Genomic DNA, 20,610 nt, shown 5'->3' on the forward strand with positions numbered 1-20,610 from the left:
GCTACCTAGAACAGAGGCTAGACAGTGTTAAAGGAATAAAGTAGGTATTTCTAAAAAGGCCTTCAAAGGATACACCTTGGGCAGTACAAGAGCCTAGCCAAGGCTACACCCAATATTGATGACAGGTCACATGTTTTCACACTTTTACAAGTTTTGGTCCATTTACATATTGGGGTTAATTGCCCAGTTACAGCTTCAGGTTATGAAGTCCCTTTCTCCCATGCTCCTCAATTCGCTGTTGTTTACACTTTTTGGGCCTGAAGCTGCAATGGTATCCTTGGTTCTTGGGCTGGAAAAGGATTCTTTTGTCTAACTAAACTGTGAAGAGAACTTGCTAACACTTTATATGAAATTCAGAGTTATATACTAAGGCAGCACAGAATCTGGAACATATGGCAGGTAAAACTTAAGGCATCAGACCCATGGAAACATTGGACTAACAATGGTCCTTTCCTCCCCAGAAACTATAATCCATTATATCAATTTTACACATGTGGAATGCTTTTTAAGCTAAGACAAAAGACAATAAGAAAATTCCTTTAAGTGCACATAAATTGACTAACGTACTCCTTTCATACTTTTATACCTTAGGGAGGATGATTGAAAGAAGATGCACTGTTACTCAGAATTAGGAAGTTTAATTTTTATGAAACTGTATTTAAAGCCATCTCTTACAAGGTGAATCCTGAGACTGTCTCATTTTCTCCCCAGCAAGCTAATCCCAAACCATTTAAAAATAGTAATTAACAAAACTAGAAATTCATTCCCTGTATGTGACTGAACAGATGGAGTGCATGGTGCCTAGGGATGGATGAGGAGGCAACTGAGAGCTTCTGGATTAAGAACAAAGAGAGAACAGGTAAAGGCAACATTTTAGTGGGTGTCTGTTAGAGACCACCTGAACAGGAAATGCATGCAGGTGAGGCCCTTTACAGACAGAGAAGAGCAGCTTCACATTCTCAAGCCCTGGTCTTCATCATGAACCTCTACCACCCTGGTATCTGCTGGAGAAACAACACAAAAGGACGTAGGCAATCCTGGAGGGACTTGCAGCACTTTGACAACAGCTTCCTCCTCTAATTACTCTGGAGGAGGCCCATGAGACAAGATGCTCTGCTGAACCTCATACTCACCAAGCAAGGAGGGACTCACTGGGGATGGGAAGGTAACACAGCCTTGACTGCAGTGGCCATAAGATGGTGAAGTTCAAGGCCTTGAGAGCAGGGAGGAAGGTAGCAAGCAGCTCATAACCCTGGAATTCAGAATGGATTCAGCCTTTTCAAGAAGTGCTTGAAAGAGTCCCATGGAATAAGGTCTTGGGGAGAAGAGGGACCCAAAAAAGCTGTCTAGTACTCAAGGATCACCTACTCCAAATTCAAGAGATTCCCATCCAATGGGATGGCTCTGACTGGACAAACAAGGAGCTGTTCAAACCCAGGCACAAAACAGAAGTGCACAGAGGGTAGAAAAAAGACAGGTAACCTGGGGAAATACAAAAACATTGTCCAAGTTTCCAAGGACAAAGCTAGGACAGCTATAGCCAAATGTAATTGAATCCAGCCAGGGAAGTCAGAGACAAGAAGTTTTAAGTATATAGGTGAGATAAGGAAGACTAGGAAAAATGGGGTCTCATTGAATAACACAGGGGATATAGTTACACAGGACGTGGAAAAGGCTGAGGTACTGGATGGCTTTGCTTCAGTCTTGAATAGCAACACTGACTTTCAGGAGTCCCAGGTCTCAGAGAACAGGAAAAAAGCCTAAAGCAAGGAAGATGAATGAGGAAACACTTAAGCAAACCAAATACTAATATATATATATTAGTATATATAGTATATATATATAGTATATATATTTATATATATATATATATATTCTTTTATATAGTGTAATATTGCATATATAATAAAATAATTATAATATGTAATAAAATATGTATATATATTAGTAGTATTTATTTATATGTATATATATTTGCATGTAAAAATATAAAAAAGCTTTTGGGCCCTGATAGGATACACCCACAAGTGCTGAGGAACCATTGTCAGATGTCATTGCACAGTCACTTCCAATAATCTTGGAAAAATCATGGCAATTGGGTAAGTGACTAAAGATTGGAGGAAAGCAAATGCCACTCCTCCTTTTCAAGAAGGAGGACCCAGGGAACCTGCCCTTAGCTTTCAGTCTCATCACAATCCCTGGAAGAGTGGCTCATCTTTGGAGATCTTTTCCAAAAAAGGATAAGAAAATTATGAGGAGTAGTCAGCATGGCATCACCAAAGGGAAGTCCTACTTGACCAACCTGATAAACTCCTAAGATTGAATAGCTGACCTGGTAGATGAGGAAAGAGCAGTGGATAGTGTCTGCTTGGACTTCAGTAAGGTCTTAGACACTGTCTCCTATAAAATTCTTGTAGGCAAGCTGCTGCTGCAGTAGTTGGATGAGCAAACAGCGAGATGAATTGAATTCTGTCATAGTGGCCAGGTCCAGAGGGTGGTCAGTGGCACAAAGTCTAGTTGGAGGTCAGTACACTAGGTCAGTGTACCCCAGAGATCCATACTGGCTTAGTCTTGTTTAACATCTTCATTGATGATATGGAAGATGGGGAAAAATACACCCTCAGCAAGTTTGCAGATGACACAAAACTGGAAAGAAAAACAACAGACCAGACGAACATGCCACTATCCAGTGCAAATTTGAGTGGCTGGAGAAACAGATTGATTAGAACCTCAGGAAGCTCAGCAAGAAGAATTACAAAGTTCTTCACCTGAACAACCCCACTCATCACTACATGCTGGGGGCTACTCCAGGGAAGGAGCCTGGCAGCAAAGAATTTGGGGATCCTGGTGGATGGCAGCACTGTGCCCTCGCTGGAAAGACAGGTACTGGGCTGCATGCGGCAAAGTGCTGCCAGCACATCAAGGGAGGAGATTCTTCCCCTCAGCTCAGCACTGGGGTGGCCATACCTGGAGCAGTGTGTCCAGTGCAAGAGAGACACGGCCATGCTGAATATAGTCCAATGAATGGCCATGAGGATGATGAAGGGACTGAAGCATCTCTCCTACAAGGAAAGAATGAGAGAGGTGGGAGTGCTCAGCCTGAAGAAGACAAGGCACAAGCAGGATCTTATTAATGTCTATGAACCTGAAGGGAGGTTGCAAAGATGAATGAGCCAGGCTGTCTTCAGTGGTGCCCAGTCACAGGACTGACTAGAGGCAATGGGCTCAAACTGAAATACAGAAGGCGCCACCTCAACATCAGGAAACACTTTTAACTTGAGGATGACTGAGCACAGGCATGAGCTGTCCACGGAGATTGTGGCATCTCCATCCTTTGAGACATTTAAAACCTGTCTGGACATGATCCTGAGCAAGTAGCTGTAGGTGGCCATGCTTGAGCAGGAGGGAGTTCTGCTGACAAAGCAACACCCTGAACAGTATTCAGTCAAATACAGTATTTTTTTTAAAAAAAGCAATATTACAAACACAAGGGGTAAGCATTAAAAGGCTTGCATTTTTTCAACTCACTATATATTTAATACCAAAACCTGAAACCATTTCTCTTCCCCCTAGATTTTCTATGTTGAGCCTTATTGTATACAAGAATATATATTAAAGCAGTTACTAACTTTTTTGGATGCCAGGAAAGGGAGGGAGGGAAGCAAGAGACTGAATATTAGACTTCTATTGGAAAGGTACACCACATACTTTACACTGGCTATATAATAAATTGGTATCAACACAGTTAAGAAGTAAACTCTAATAGGGAAAGGGAATAAAAAGCCCTAAACCCACTACTGTATAACAAATCTTGAGTTAGATACTACCTCTTTTCTTCAGCAGATTTCTGCACTGCCTTGGAATCGCTCAGCATGGAACACCATTAAGGGATGTGTTCAGACCACATTAGATAACTAGGAGTAATAATAAACAAACATCTCCTGTACCCCATTGCAAGTCAACTGAGTATTGGAGCCTTAAGTACATTAGGCTTTGTGACAATAAGTCTTCATCAATGTTTCAAACGGTGTAAAAGCACTGCCACACTGCAGAAAACACAACCAAAGTTTCACAATAAAATAAACTATGCTAATATTAAAAGTTAGGAGTTTCCATAAAGTTATGTGAGAATATGGCATGGAAAATGCTTTCCAAATTATTGCTAAGAGCATGCACTTAAAAAGTTTAAAACAAACATGAGAAAACTTGGTCTTCACAATGATGTTTGCAAAAAGCTGTATCTGTTGTTTAGTTTAATATGACAATCTAGAAATATATTTTCTCTTATTATTATTATTAATGGAAATTAAGAAAAAACACTATACAAAAAATTCTCTTCACAAAACATAGCAGTTATTACAGGTTAAGATCCATATTATACCAAATTACATTGATTTCTCTCAGATTAGATCAACACTAGGTAATAAAACCACTGTGTAGTAAAAACTCAAGATATTTATTCTTATACTTCCAATAAGACAGGCCTGTGTCTAAACATACTCCTGTCCAATGCTTTTACAATCTTTTCTAATTAAATTTGTAAATTATATTATCATGGTTTTAATAGAGAGCTTTATGTTGCATTGTGTTTTGCTCTTGGACATCTAATTAATGATGTATTTTAACACCACCCAGTGAGATCACAGTCTGACAGCTAAAATTGAGAGTACAAGATATCACAAAGTAACACAACCCTTTTACTTCCCTACAAAGTTAACAAGAGTCTGATTTGGAAAATAGTATCTCTTATAAACAACAGTAACACAGTAAACAGGGTAAAATCTTTCATGAAGAAATACATAAATGCAAGAGAATCATGGGAGAGATTTGATGGAGAAAAATTCACAGATGCTTAATGTTAAAATCTATTTTGTAAATGTGGTAATATTTGCAGAAGGCATTGATCTTCTAATCATAATTTCTTTAAGATTTATTTACCATTATATTAAAGACAAGGGGTTTTTCTTCCTACAATTGGTATCTACGTTTGCACTTTCAAATATGGAGCTTCACCACGTAGTGAAGATAATGAGCATAAGCATCATTGTATTTGGTAAGCCTGACTTCAAAATACAGCCTGTGAACTGGCAAGCAATTTATTCTGTTTCAAAAGCAATTTTGCTATTGTGTTGGAAAATTGTACTTCAGTATTTAAAAACAGTAAGGTAATGAATAATGGATTTTTCATAACTAGGATGAGAACAAAAATCGTTGTGTCTTTGTTACCTAGTATTTTGCTGCACTTAATTGCTTGAAGTGCTGATTTTCCTTGAGTGACAAATCAATTAAGTATAATCCTAGAAACTTGTATTAAAACAGGGAAGCACTGAAAGCAACATGAATAAAGAAGCCAGAATGGAGACATCAAAACTCTCAGCACGACTGCTACTAAATCAGGTATGAAGAAAACTATCTTGACAAAATATGGTTTCCTAAGAAAAAAAGGAACATTAATATTGAACAACTTTCCACAAAATCTGACTACTATTAGGAAACTCATTGAACAGATTTAACTGAAAGAAAGTAATGTACAATAAATACTTTTAAGTGAAATTTTGATATAAATATCTGCTGTGAAAATGATGTCTCAAGTCACATGTACCTATGTCATTCCACTTTGATGGCTGTTTGCCAGAGTAGATGCAGATGCAGAGTTTCATAGGTACCATAACAGGTAATGGAAGACATTTTAAATTATTTAAATCTAACTTGGCCACCTATTTAGGTCGATAATAATTTCTATGTTTTCTGCCAGCTTTCCATTACTCTAAAGGAGCAATATCCAAGGGTGCAGCAGGAAGGTGCAAGACACGGGGCAATTGTGACTGCATACTTTTCTGGTTTTACTCACTCAACAAATGTAGAAGCAGTATTTATGAAGAGGGTTATTTTATCTACTTGATCAAAAGACCCAGGTAGGAATATAAGCACTGTGTCAGATCCTGCATAAATATTTGTTCCTCATCACCTATCAGTTTTGCTATAGATGATCATTCACAAGATGGAAAACAAAGCTGATGTTTTAAAGCAGTATTTCTCAAACCTAGTGAGGGAGGAAAAAGGAATGCATGGTCATGAGTCTATGCATGAATTGGACCCATGAGATTGCTGTGGGATGCAGAGTAGCATGGAAGAGAGGCTGCAGCAGAAAGTCTTGAGTAAAAAAGCTGAGAAAGACTAGCTGAGCTACTGTCACCCAATGCTGTGACGACGTTCCATCCTGCTGAGAGCTGGTGATTTGGCTGAGTGGCTGCCACAGGACTCCCTCTGCTTCCCATCGTGGGCACAGGACAGAGTGACAATCTTTCCCCCTCATACCCTATCCTGCTCTACCTCCAACCTATGTGAACACTTTCCCAGTCTGAAGATAAAGGAGGAATCTGCCAAATTGTAGAGAAGCATCATCAGTAGAAAAAAAGGAAGAAAGTGACAGGCATTTCCATATGAAGAGCAAAAATGATTTCCCAAAGGATGAACCAGCAAATCAACAACTGCTGTAGACTACCTGTATCACGGACAAAACTGTCCAGATCACATCCTCTAATGAAGAAAAAATTCCCAGGAAACTGCAGCTGCATAGATTTTATTTAGCAAGGCACATTCATTCATAACCATGTTTATAACTAAACCATGTAGTTTCATGTAACCCTTCTTCTTAAACAAATAACCAGTGTATCCACAAAACAAATTGCTTTGCTAGAAAGTTACCCAAAAAAAATCAAGTTACAAATAATTATTTTCCTCTAATATTACCCTGCATTTCTAAGAATTAAAAATTACATTTTTCCTCTAATTTCAAACATCTCTATGCTTCACACAGCAGTAAATTCTGTTAAACTACAAAGCAATCATGCTGCTCCTAGATTACAAGAGAAGTTGAAAATGGAAAAATCTTCTACAGCTAAATGCATGAAATTTAAAGAATTTTCTTCAACCTCTTCCCAAAAAACACAGAAAGGGTATTTCTAAAGTTTTTTAAATTGATGAGAACTTGCTGCTCTACGTTCGTATTCAGCTTCAGCTGTGTCTCTAATGCAAGTATAACACCCTAATCAGTGTTTCTTGGGAAGTCTCTGAACACAGGTCCTGACCTGAACAAAAAAAAAAAAAAAAATCAGACGCTCACACAAATACTGCTATTACAATTTTTTATGGAGTAACCACTATGGAGTTAATACTAACAGCTTTTAAGGATGCTGGATATTTGTAGAGCAGAACATTTACATCCAGGATCTTCTAAAAGCAGTACAATATTCTTGCCATAGTGCATGTTTATCCACTGAACAACAAAATATAAGGAAAAAGTACTTCTACTGAATGTAGGCAAGTTTGTTACTGTGTTACTGAGATGAGTAAGACCAAACTCTGCAATAAGACCGAATAAATCATTGCCTCCCTGCCCCAAATGATACAGAGAGATAATACGGAAAACCACAAGGCAGTATTGTTGAACTACTACTACAAAAAAATTAAACAACACCAACCAACCAACCAACCGACCAAGAAACAACAACAAAAAACTCCACCACAAAGCCAAACAAACAAAAAACCAAACTAAACAAACAAAAAACCCCAAACAAACAAAAAGCTGGTATCTTCAGCCTTGCAGAACTAAGGGAAAACCCCTTACATCTGTTCAGATAAAGGTCTACAAGCATAATAGAAACTTATTACCACAGCAGCTCCTTTTCATCAGTAGCTTTTAAAAAATTGCTTAAAAGAGATACTAAAACAGGTTCCTCCAGAGAAAAACCAAATATTCTGAATGCTATTTGCCTTCTCTTTCTCCTACATCACACTTTCTTACTAGAACAACATACAGAAGAAGCAAATTGGAAGACATGTAATGGAGCCTCCATGATAAAAGGCACCCATCCTTATTACCCCTTGCTCACCTTACAAAGCACTGTGTATACCTTAACACAAGATCTTTTTCAACCCATGACAAGATGAGTGAGTCTCTGTATTTAACAAATAGATACCAGAAATACCTAAGTACACAGTAAGACCTCAGGAAACATCATCTACATTCAGCAGAACCCTTTTTTAATTAGTAGGGTATGTCATTGATCAGAACAACAGGGCCATTTCATCACTGTCACTGGGTATTGTTATTGACATTGTAGCCCAATCAATTGTTTTCTCTCCCTCTTCTTAGCAATCCAAATGCCTGCCCAAGCAATACAAATCACTGCATTTAGATACTACAGGTACAAACCAGGAAGGCATGCAAAAATAATAGCTTAAACATGCAGTCACTTGTGCTTATGCAAACAATAGTAACACCTGCAATAGTTATTTGAAGTTCTCAAACTTTTTTTCTGCCCAATGATTAAAACACTTCAGATCAGGATAGTTACTGTAAGAATAACTATGCCAAAAATTATTACTTTCTGTAAACCTGTCTTGGTATGAAAGACCATTACTAATGAACAGAAAAACATAAAGACAACATTTTCCAAATGCACAATTTACATAATGTCAAATTAAAGAACTGCAATTAAAAATCACTTTTTTACCAAAATCACCTAAGGTTTGTATGTCATCTAAATTTGTGTCTGTAGATAAAATACGACAAACTGCTTCTCAGGTATGGCACCAATGGAAATCTTATTGTTTGTAAAATTATTTTACAGTTGCTAATGTGAACAACATCATATGCATGCCATATGGTTACCTGCATCATTAAATCATTAAACTTTGCTCTGAAAAGTAAAAGCCCCAGAACCTAACAATGACAATACACACTGTATAAAAGGTCTGAAAATATTCACCTACGGCAAGACTATTTTTCAAGACTTATACATCAAACTCCTTGGACCTTTGTTCCAGGCAGAAGTTTCAGAATCTGCATCTATCCTAAATAAGGTGTCAGTCCCAACCAGCAGGATTAACCTATTAATACAGTCTTTAGCAGAGAAAAAAAACCACCAAAACAACCAACCAACCAAACAAACAAAAAAAAAAAACTCAAAAAAACAAACCCCAGAAAGTCCAGGAATGGGAATACATGAACTACTCCTTCTTCTAAAAACTAGAGAACTAGTTTCTCCATAACTTGAGATCTTGAAAACAGACCCGACTCAACCACTGTTACACAAATACAGCATCCCAAGTACAAAGCTGCCACACAAACAACCTTGTTGGAAGGATCAGAATTCAGAGATGGGATCTAACACTAAGCCTAAAAGTCACTGAGTGACAATGTTCCAAATGACAGGGATGAATCTCTGTCCAAAACCACAATCCAGGAAAGGCTAATAAACAAAGGGCAGTATGTCTTGCAAGACAGTGACATCAATGTCAGAATTTTTTTTTAATGAAAAAGAGACAAACACTTTGAATTTCAGGTCAAGTCTATAAAGAAGGGAGGGGTGAGAGTTCTCCTGGAAAAGAACAAAGGACATACATGATTGATCCACTTCGCAAGAATGGCATGAAAGTACAGACAACTCTCCTAAGGACTATTCTAGAGAGATTTCTTTATACAGCGTTTGATCCTTTCCTCCTTATGCTGAAACAAGAGACAGAGGTGTATTCTAATGAATATATATTCAAATACATCAGCATAACATACATCTGTGTAATTTAATGTGTTCTCATTCCCAATACACTATAACATCTATATATCAGCACCTGTAGCCTGAAACACTTCCCAGGAATAACATATTTAGTTGTTCAGAGTTCATGACATTTCTAGCAAGTATCAAAGGAACCTGTAACATTTGCAGCTTTTGGCATCACAGTAACTACTGATACATCTCACTTTGAGTCGCTACCTCCAGCAAAGATTTCTGTCCTACAGAGGCAGAAGACTCATCTGTAATGGTGCATCCATTTTGCTGCCATTTCTGTTTGCTTGTCACAGAGTAAAGGAAGCACTACAGGAACCAGGATGACATTAGGAGTTTTATCCACAAGGAAGTGCAGGTGTGCCAGTACACATATGGAGAATTAATAAGCAGTACCCACTCCCACACACTCCCACAGCTGCTTAACTTCCAGGAGTTTCTGTGTTCATGTCCAGAGTAGCAGAATGAATAGCATTAACAATGCTATTTCTACAAAAAAACCCCAAAAAAACAACAAAAAAACCCCAAACAAACAACCAAAAAACAAACAAACAAAACCAACAACAAAACCATGGATACTTATAGTTTCTGGACTTAACAAGTTATTGCTTCTGGTCAAACAGCAGATGTTGGAAGAAGTTACTGTCACTTTGCAAAAGCAGTTTTAAAACACAGATGTTCAAAAGTAAATTCAGTTCCATCTTTGGAATTTTTTATCACAGAAACTATATTAAAATTCAAATTAATGCCAATATTGTCAGTCATTCAGCCTCATCCATCATTTTCAAGCTCATTTTCAGGATGAAATATGTAGAGCCATTCAATTAACACGTGTTTTGGGAAGAAGATGAAACTGAAACCTGTATAACTCTGCCCAGATACTGTAAGAACTTTTGTTCTAAACATTCAGAAATACCCAGGGAAGGAGATTCATAGAAACTAGCAGCATTTCACAAAACTGTACAAAGTACCAAATATCACTGCATATAGCCCATTCAATGAGTAAACTCCACTAATATGTATTAATATTTGGGGGGTTTGAACAATTATGGACATTTTGAAAGGATTTCCAGACCTGCACTTATAGCAATATAAGTCATGAACTTTCTGTGAACAGCATTCTACAGGAGATGTTAGGTCCTAAAAGCTCTGATTGTTACATGGTCTTACCAAATAATATTATTTTGTTATTTGGAGACATTATTCTTAGTAATTACACATGAAATATCAAAACCTACTAGAATACAACGAATAACATCTAGACTGCGAAAATCACGTTGTCATTTAGAATTAGGACACAATTCTAACAAACAACTGAAAGGCAGCAGGAAAATAAAGGTATTTTAACAAAGCTCACATTAGACTATGTCAGAAATGAAAAATCCCACAGCATTACAGTACATGCCTTGACTATTATCTATTGACATTTTTATCTCTTTTTTGGTGGTTCAATGTGGAACCTAGCCAAACACTCTGAGAAATCATAACCATAAGGACTACAAGATTGCTGGGAACAGCTTTCATTCCAATCAAAAGCACTAGAACAGTACTACTACATTAAATAATCTTATTTTTTGTGTACTACAAAAACTGGTTTGAGATTTGTAAGTATCAGGGAACCATGTGAATTTTCATTGAACTTCAAGTTCTGCAGACTTCCATTCCCATTTATCTGGAACAGATTTCATTTTTTTTCTATTATATATACACTTCACATTAAAGAAGCTACAGTTCACAAATTGTTAAGCAACAAGTATTCTACATTTACCTGCACAAAAGACACATTATCCTATTACTTGGTTCATTTTTCCTTCTTCTGCAAGTTTCTTATTCGCTAATGACATAAAAGAATTCCAAAATAACAGTATTGTCAGTTGCCCCATCAGTGGCAAACTGCAGAGACAAGCAACAGCAGTTGATCTGTTCCATAACTTGCCCTACAACAACCACTTAATATATCCAGTTGTGCCAGTCATAAATACACTACTGTGGCCCACACCATGAAAGAGGACACAAGGTATTTCCTTCCAGTGACTGGGTATCTTTCATGACACCTTTATGAATATCTGGAGTGCAAGTGAATTTATGTCACATAAGGGAGAGCTGGAAAGATGTGATTTTCTGGTACCAGCCCAGGAGTCCCAACACTTCTTGCCTCAGCCCTACTAGGTCAAATACAATTATGCACTGACAGTAGCAAGCATAGAACACCTAAATAAACCAGGTATTTTGTTTATGGATAAATGATAGTTGACGACCATTTAGTTCCTTATCAGCTTCAAAATTCTACCACACTTCTTGTTTTCCTGCCACCAACCTCACATGACAGCACAGTCAACTTCCTTCCTGTGGTCAGCAGTTGATTACTCTGTGGTTGATGATGACAAACACAAGTCAAACAGATGAGAATAAGCCTCACTGCACATTTAAGGTCAACCTGAATGTTCTCTGGTCCTCTCTCTCCCTCACCATGTAAACAAAAAGCAGCAATTATTTTCCTGTAGATAACAACCTTCAAGCTGAAGGACAAGGTGCTGAAACAAGTGCTGAACCAATCAGTTTTTCCCCAAGCATTTTTACAACTATACAAGTTGAATATACTAAACAATAGCAAGGATTTCAAATTCATTTTAAGGTGAACAACTTTTTCCTCTGAGACAGATTTCCCTAATTGTTAACAGCAACACATGAACAGTTCTCTGTCCATCAGATGAGAGAAAATATAAAAACTGAATTTCTCCTGCAAAAGTAATAAGTTATGCTTAAATATCAGAAATAAAAGCAGAACAGGATGCATGTGTTGACTGAACCACAGGTAATATTTAATATATATTTTAATATATTTTTAACAGGCCTTAACACATACAGTACGAATATATAAAAATACATAATCTTCTCATGTTTATTTATACATAAAGTACATCACAGGACATTTAATGATTCTTAACGGGCGACAATTTCATACAGAAGTCTGCATATTATTGAAGTTTCTTTAGGTATGTATGGGAAACCATATTCCAGCCTTAAAATATGCACTATCAGTCTGTCTAAATGAATCTCAAAAGCACAACGTGCACTACAGACAAACAGTGAGTGTGACAAACAATGAGTATGATAATCTTTGTCCTCACTGTAAAGTGAGCTAGAGCAACACTGGCAAAGACTCCTACAGACTGCTTAGCTCAAGCAAAAGAAGTCATTCTACAAATTAGGTGCGAGGCCAATAAAGGTTAGCAACTGATGAGTTGTATTAACTGACATTGCACAGCAGCAGGACAATTAACTGGAGTTAAAAACACTACTACACTAAAGTTAAGGATGTGTGTATAAGACTTCCAAGATACTGTAAATTCTTCACTGAAAAAATAAATCACACCAAGTCAAAAAGTCTTGAAGGTCCAGAAACAACAGCACTGGATTAAACCCAACATGCCAACTCCAGTATGTTTTTATAGGTGTTTGTTTCTAGACATCTTCAAAGATATGTATTACACCCTTTTAGGCAAAATCCTCAAGCATACATGCACATGATGGGTTTCTGCATATCAGAGACCTCACTTCAACACTCTCCTAAGTATCTGACATCAGGACCTTTGCTGCAGTTTCCACAGGAATACAAGGCTTCTTCAGAGTCTGTGCTGAAGATAAAGATTAGAAAAGCAGGATGAATCATTCATAAAGACATAGAAGCTGTAGTTCAATTACAAGCTTAGAGCCACAGGACTTACAAGTTGTAATTCCACTATTTGCACTGCTGTATTTCCCCTTTGACTCTACACAAGACAGCTGTGGTAGACTCCACACAAAGATTCCCATGTTTTTATTGCAGGTCCATAGGACACCTTCCAGAGGTGCTCTCACATATCCAAGGTAAGGTATTCTTGAAGGAGAATGACCAACTTACTCAACTCACATTAAGAAAAATAAAACCAGTAAAGTGAGTGAAGAGACTAGTGTAAGTATTCTGATTCTCAGAGCTCAGATAAGCAATTCATTAATCAAGTGATCAAAAATGAAGAAACACAATAAATGAGCCTGTCAATTTTTAAAACTTTTATATACCTACAAGAAGCTGCACAAAAGTAACTAAAAACATAGATAATCACTTTTATGGAGGATCAATATGTTAAATACACAGATTATAAAAGACCCTAACTCTGAAAGATGTCATCTAAACTGGAAGGAATGTAATTCACAATCTTTGGAGGGCAATGTTGATCAAAGACAGAGGGCAAGAAGCAAATCAGTAACAAGTTGGTACTTCCTTGCTAGTTCCTACAGTTTGCCAAATCTGCTTATAAAGACACAATTAAACAGTTTGTCTAAAGAACCACAATGACACCTGCACACACACCTTCAATTAACCTGTGTAACCATCTGACTTATGGACTCAAGCCATCCCATCTACAGCATCACCAGAACACTCCTGGCTAACCTACAACAGAACTCCCAGTATCTTTGATAGTCTGGACTAAATTTTTGCCTACCAAATCCTCCTCTTTATTCCCAAGCCCAATACCTACTGAGAAGCAAATTTCAGTGAGAACATTCTCTGATTCAATTCTCTAAGGAATAGGTGTAATGATGATGACATTGTCCTACCTCAAGACAGAGGACAAACCTACAACAAGTTGTCAGACAGTCAAGTATTAGTGAGATGGGGAAGGCTAACACTATGGCAGACTGTCCTACAAACTTGTGAATGTTCATAAAAAACCCCTTTATCTGGTTTAAGAATCAAGACAACATAATGTAAGCCTAACCTATTTTGCACAGCTTTAAACTACCTTTTTTGTTGGTTATCACATCCAAAGAAGTAAATACATTTAATTCATTATGAAACAGATTTATCACTGTATTTGAACTAGAAAAAGAGCACCAACACTAACTGTTCTTAGCAAGTCCATTTGCTTCAGCTCCTAGAACTGCTCCCACCAGTCCTTCTACCCACAGACAATGCTCTACAAGAACCAAAAAAGGAAGGAAACCTGTAATTAATAAGTACAATCACATAATCCACTGTAAGAGGGCTATCCAATGGAGATATCAAAATTATGGAGTAGAGTTTTTCGATGCTCACAACAATAGCATCCCTAGAAATTATTCAGAATAATGGGAAGCAAAGCAACGTTCAATTTTTGCCTGGAAACAATTTGATGGCAGATCTTTAAACCGTCTTCTCCAAATTGTTTAAGCCCAATAGTGTATCTTTGAGGGAATTTGAAACTATTTTAATGGCCACACTCAGGAATGGTGTCTGTGCTAGCCCCAACAACTAGCTCGCAACATATTTACTAAGGACGCCCAAACAAGCCCCCCGCCGCGAGCATCCCTCTCCTCAGTGAACTCCTGCCAAGGAACCCGAGTTGCGCGGAGTTGCGGGCGGCGGGGCCGGGCGAGCGAAGGCCGCACCCGCGGGCGCGGGGCTGGCGCCGGGAGCAGCCGGGCCGAGGGCGCCCTGAGCATCCTCCCGCCGCCACCGCAGCTCGTCCCGGCCCCGGCTCCGCCGCCGGGACACGGGAACAGCGGCCCGGGAGAGGCGGCCACGGCCGCGGAGGCCTGCGGGAGCCAACGACTGCCAACATCCCCCTCCGCCATCCACGGCGGGGCCGCCGCCCCTTCCCGCCCTCCCCGCGGAGCCGGCGGGCGGTCCTGGATCCCGCAGGGCAGCGGGACTGGGCGAGGGGCGCACGCCGCCCCGCCCGCGGCTGGGGACAGGGGAAGGAAAGGGGAAGGAGGGGGGCAGCGGCCGCCACGCCGGCCCCGCCCGTACCTGCTGTGCCGCTGCGCCGCGGCGGCGCTGCTATAATAGGCCGCCCTGCGCTGGGCGCTGCGCGGCACCGGGCGCAGCGGGATCTGGTCCGCCATCTTGGGGGCGCCCCCCCGCCGCCCAGCCGGGCGCCGCCCGGGCCCTCCTGACGTCACGGCCACGCCGGTACGTATGAGGGGCGGGGCGGGGGCTCGAGGTAAACACGGGGCGGGCGGTGCGCGCGCGGCGCCCTCAGGGTGCGCTGAGCCCTTGGGGAGCCGCAGTGCGGGAACGGCGGGCGGGATCTGCCCTCTTCTCCCTGCTGCCAGGCTGTAGGACGGGAGCTGGTGCACAGGAAGTTCTACCTGAACACAAGGAAGAACTTCTTTCCTGTGCGGTTGCTCAGAAAGGCTGTGGAGTCTCCCGTGATGGAGATACTGAAGCGTCGTCTGGGCGCAGTGCTGTGCCCTGGGCGGCCCTGCTTGGACTGGGAGGTTGGATCCTGTGGTCCCTTCCAACCTGAGCTGTTCTGTGATTCCGTAATTGTTCAGCTTCTGAGGTTCCATGCCTGCCAGTGATGGTTTCCTGCCATTAAACAGAGATAGGTATTGCCACCTGGAAGTGGACATTCTGTATGTCAGGGATAATGAACCAGTCTGTGTTACCTCACAGGGTTGATATACAAGTCACCACCAGCAAAAGCTGTTTTGAAAGATGTATGTGTTTATAGACCTACTGTAGAATGTTATCTGTTGGTATTCCTCTGAAATCAGATGCTCTGGGGGAGCAAAAGGCCTAACACCATTACCAATACAGAAGACTTTCTACAGCAGGAGAAAGAAAGTTATTTTCTTTTTTTTTCCTCAATGTCTGTTGCTAAATGAAGTTTGTTTTTATGACCCAGGCACTTTGGACTGAAGTGTTGCTGTTCCCTGAGCTGTACCTTCACCCAAGGGAAGATGGTCATTGTGGAGGCACCACAACACACAGCTTACAATGAAGGATGCTCCTATCTGCTGGAGTGAAGGTTATGGAGCGCTGGCAGCATTTCCAAGTGCAAATTTCTGAGCAGAATTTTGACTTTAGGTGTACTGTCTGGATTTTGAACTCAGATACAGAACTCTTGAAGTTGAACCAGGAGATGGGAACAACAGTTACACAGAAAGCACAAGGCTTCTATAGGAATAGAAGGGAAAAATATGCTGGGCATGTGACAGGACTTTGCTGAGTAGTCAAAGGGTCACGCATGGAAATGCCAGAAAGGGGAAAGATATTTATTTAGCTTTTTAACTCTGTTAATCCTTAAAATGTTCTTGGTATTGGAATCAGAATCAGTTCACCAGTAGAATCACAGAATTGTAATTTGTATTGAAAGAGATGTCTAGACATCAGCTAGACCAAGACCTTACATTTAATATCAGGCTGTTCATGGCCATGTGCAGTGGAGTATTGAACACCTCCAAGGACAGCACAGTGTTTCCATAACTTCTCTGGGCTACCTGTCGCAGTCTTTATCTTGTGATAAACAAATTGCTAATAAGTACTCAAAACTTCCCGTGTTCCAACTTGGGAAACACAGGATCAGCCAAAACCATCCATCTCTGAGAAAAGTCTGGCCACCATCTTCTTGGTATTGTGCCATTAAGTAGTCTTATTCAGCCACAAAGTTTCTTCTTAACTTTTTCTACTTTAAGCTGTGCAGGCTGAGCTTTCAACCTCTCCTTATACATCATGTTCTCCTGCCCCTTGGCCATCTTAGTCACCTTTTCATAGACTCACTTCAGAATGACAATGAGCTTCTGTAATGAGAAGACCAAAACTGGACATGGTAACCCAGATAAGGTCCTACAAGTACCAGACAGAAGAGAAAGGTCACTTCCCTCTTGTAGGTGCTGGCTGCACAGTTAGTAATGCTCTATTACTAACTGCGTGGTAATTCCACCCAGGCTGGGTGACTCTGCTCAAGGATACATTGCTGTTGCATCCACTTTTTATGTTTTTTATGTCTATGTGGTTTATGTTTATGGCAGTTTATGGGGTGTGTTTGGTACTGCCTGTCTCCTGCCTGCTCTGCCATGATGTACATGCTGGAATAAGCAAACACAGCCTGGAAAACTTTCAGGGTAACAATTATGCTAGTCCTAGGTGCTTTCATGTTGTTACTGCAATTCTACACATTTCACAGCTTTAAAATGTTAAACATTAATATTAATAACTATATATTCAGAATTCTCACGTGGCTAAGTAAGTTACTGCAGATCACTGAGGCCAAGTGAATTTAAGCTATTGCTTCCAGTTTATTAATTGATTCTAGCCCATGACAGAACAATTTTTGAACTGAGCAGAAAGCACTTCATTCACAAGTTAGTGGCCTAAGATTAATCTTCTTGTCTGTGCAGAACTTTGGTTCTGGTTATTTGGTTATATTTCTGGATATTTAGTGGGTTGTTTGGCCTGTAACTACCTCTAATGTTAGTCATGTGCACAATTATGTGCATGTGTTTGTAAATTCCATATGAATAGACAAATAAGTGATCGAGGATGTGTAAGGAAAGGTTAATTATTGTCAGACCTGTAAAGGCCAAGCATGAGACAATCACTAGGAATCATAAATACCTTCAGAGTCTTCATTTCTTACTGAGTCTCATGTAGTCCATAAAGCATTATTTTATTTATTATTACTTTAAGGTTTCAAGAAAGAAATACTTCTCTATTGCCTGTGTACAGAGAAGAGTTTGACCAGAAAGCCTTCTAAGAACAGAAAAATTAGTTTTTTAGTGTGCCAATGGCCAAGAGAGTGACAAAATAATTTTAAACACATGCCATTTTGATTACTTCAAATATATGTTTAAAGCTTGTATGGAATATTAATCCCAATATTTCCGCGTGGGACGTGCCTAGCTGCGTCTGACCCTTGCTGCTGGGCCAAAGGTGGCAGCTGTGGTGTTTCACCCCAGAGATACCTTTGGCCAGCTGGATGCTGCAGCTAGGCACTCGGAACAAATCCAGGCAAAGTAGGAACTCAATTTACCTCTGGTGGAAAAGGTTCAGGCGATGGTGAAGGGAAAGGAAAGGATTCTATCATAGAGTCTTAATCCAGAGTTTCATTGCAGGGTGGTAGACCTCTGAAATGGCTCCCAATAGAATCCCGACCGCATGGTCCCGTCTCCTTTTAAGCCCGGGGACAGGGGGAGGGGAAGGGACAGGTGAGGCACCAACCAGGTGTGAGGAGGGGAAGGCTCAAGGGATAAAGACACTTGGACAGGCCAATGAGCCTGGACCTGAGGGGCATCTTTTGAACTTCTGCCAACCACACGACGCCCTTGCTGGAATGTTAAGATTGATGGACAGCTCTAAGTAGGAGGGCAAAGGGGGAGGGGAAAGGTTGGCACACCTGAGGGGCATCACACTGCAACAAGCTTGTGTGGGGAAATATCACGAGGTCTCGAGATATCGCGAGGTCACGTAGAACCCCTCCCCTTTTACTGTTAACTGACCGTTACCCCCTGTTATAAAAGACCCTGTCTAACCATTAATAAAGGCCAATTACTGTCCACCACATTGGTGTATGCATGTGCTTGGCCCCTGTGGCAGAGGCGCTGCCACAGAACCATCCTCGACCTGGGACGCCACGCCCCAAGCGGCGGCAACAAGCTTGTTAGGTCAGTTGCTGGAAATCTATCATGATTTCACCTTCTTGATCACTCTAATTGCCTGTTTGCATCACTATTTTCATAAAATGGTAGAAGCTCTTAAGTGCAGGATCTTTGATTTTTTGGCATGTATTATCATTCAGTTTTGCCTCTAGATTATGATGTGATCTTGTCTTTTGTTTTTTAAAGAAAATTCTAAACATTTATATAAAAGTTTTCACCATGCAGAATTGACAATTTGGCATATGATATGTGATAACTTTTCAAGTTGCCTTTAGAAAATGTCCCTGAATTTTGATAATATGTTTCCTTTCTTATTTAGCAATACTGAAAGATCATAGAATAAACTTGCTTTTGATCCAGATTTTGGTATTCAGGTGTTTCAGGCAGATGTTATTTTTTTTAATTAAAAAAAATTTCATTTTAGGAATTAATTTCAATAATAATATTATAATATTTATTTCAATACTTGCCTAAGTAATGTTTGTCACTAAAATATCATGATATCATACATTTGTGATAATAAGTAAATATAGCACCACTCAGAAATAAACTTTCTGTATCATCCTTTCTGTACTTCTTTTTTGCATAGCCTTTGCATTTCTAATAAGTGGCAGAGATCCAGAACCTATGATTTATGGATCTTGTGAACTCTCGGTTTGACTAGGAATGAGCTGGCATGGAAACTGTTTTGCATTTGTTGCATGTATCTGCTACAGGTGCAGAACCTATCTGTAACAAGTTCTGCCTGATATCCCCAGAGGGCATTTAATAATAATTTATACTTCTGTTGCCATTCTACTTCTGCTGTAAATGTTCAAGGTTAACTGCTCCCTCCCTTCTAACCCTGATTATGTATCCAGTCTGGGCTAGGGTAACAGGGGAAATGAAAGGCAGTTTGAAGCTAATTCATTCTTTGCTATCCTTCTCAAGGCCAAATTATAAAATCATTTATACTGGAGTAAATCTGTGGAAATGATACAAAAATCATTGGATATAAAACAAAAGAAAAAATTTCAGTTAGCCTCATGTAATGTTACAGGTACAAAATTTACATTACTTATATACTAGGTATTTTGTCACCTTATCCTTCAAACCTCCATGCATTTCTCTTTAGATTGTGTAACTTTTTTCATCAGTGGTAAACCAGCCTGGTATCTGTCCTCAAATTTTCATCAAAGTGTAAATTGGTCCAAAACACCTGGTGGCTTAAAAAAAAATCACTAGCAAGACCTAAGCACACCAACACAGAAAGAATATGGTCTTGTTTATAGGAAGAGCAAAGGGCAATGCTACATCAAATAAATTCTTACACTGTCAGAGAAAGGGAGCAAACCAAATATTAAATAGAAGGAGCTAAACCAGCTGCAGTTATCAGTTTTAATAATGCTAATAGCTGTGCCTTTTCATCTTCAATATGTTACTGTAGGATGTAACAAAACATTATCTTGCTCTGGGAGAGAACAAAAGGGGAGACTGCTTTCTCTGAAAGATTTTAAAAGACCTCTTCAGACAATGAAGCCTCATACAATTCACTTATATGCCAAAGTAAATGAGTTTAAAAACAGAAAAAAGAAGTAAAAATAATAATTTAAAATATTACTATACTATAAAAATTCTGAAAACAAAATGCTAC

At 39.6% G+C, this 20,610-nt stretch overlaps 1 protein-coding gene and 1 long non-coding RNA gene across 3 annotated transcripts in view; one reads left to right on the top strand and one right to left on the bottom strand.

The window, feature by feature from the left end:
* ATP9B (ATPase phospholipid transporting 9B (putative)) overlaps positions 1 to 15,475 on the bottom strand; it is a 151,235-nt gene extending 135,760 nt beyond the window's left edge. For both annotated transcript variants that reach the window (XM_077179951.1, XM_054629997.2), the window contains exon 1: positions 15,346 to 15,475. In XM_077179951.1, coding sequence (XP_077036066.1) covers positions 15,346 to 15,440 — 95 coding nt within the window. In that variant the 5' untranslated portion in view covers positions 15,441 to 15,475. The remainder of the gene's footprint in view (positions 1 to 15,345) is intronic.
* Positions 15,379 to 19,541, top strand: LOC143694342 (uncharacterized). Its single transcript, XR_013182736.1, has 2 exons — positions 15,379 to 15,507; positions 16,226 to 19,541. It is a non-coding gene; the product is annotated as an uncharacterized LOC143694342 (long non-coding RNA).
* The last annotated feature ends 1,069 nt before the right edge of the window (positions 19,542 to 20,610 follow it).

Source organism: Agelaius phoeniceus, chromosome 1, assembly GCF_051311805.1.
Source record: "Agelaius phoeniceus isolate bAgePho1 chromosome 1, bAgePho1.hap1, whole genome shotgun sequence".
Classification (NCBI taxonomy): domain Eukaryota; kingdom Metazoa; phylum Chordata; class Aves; order Passeriformes; family Icteridae; genus Agelaius; species Agelaius phoeniceus.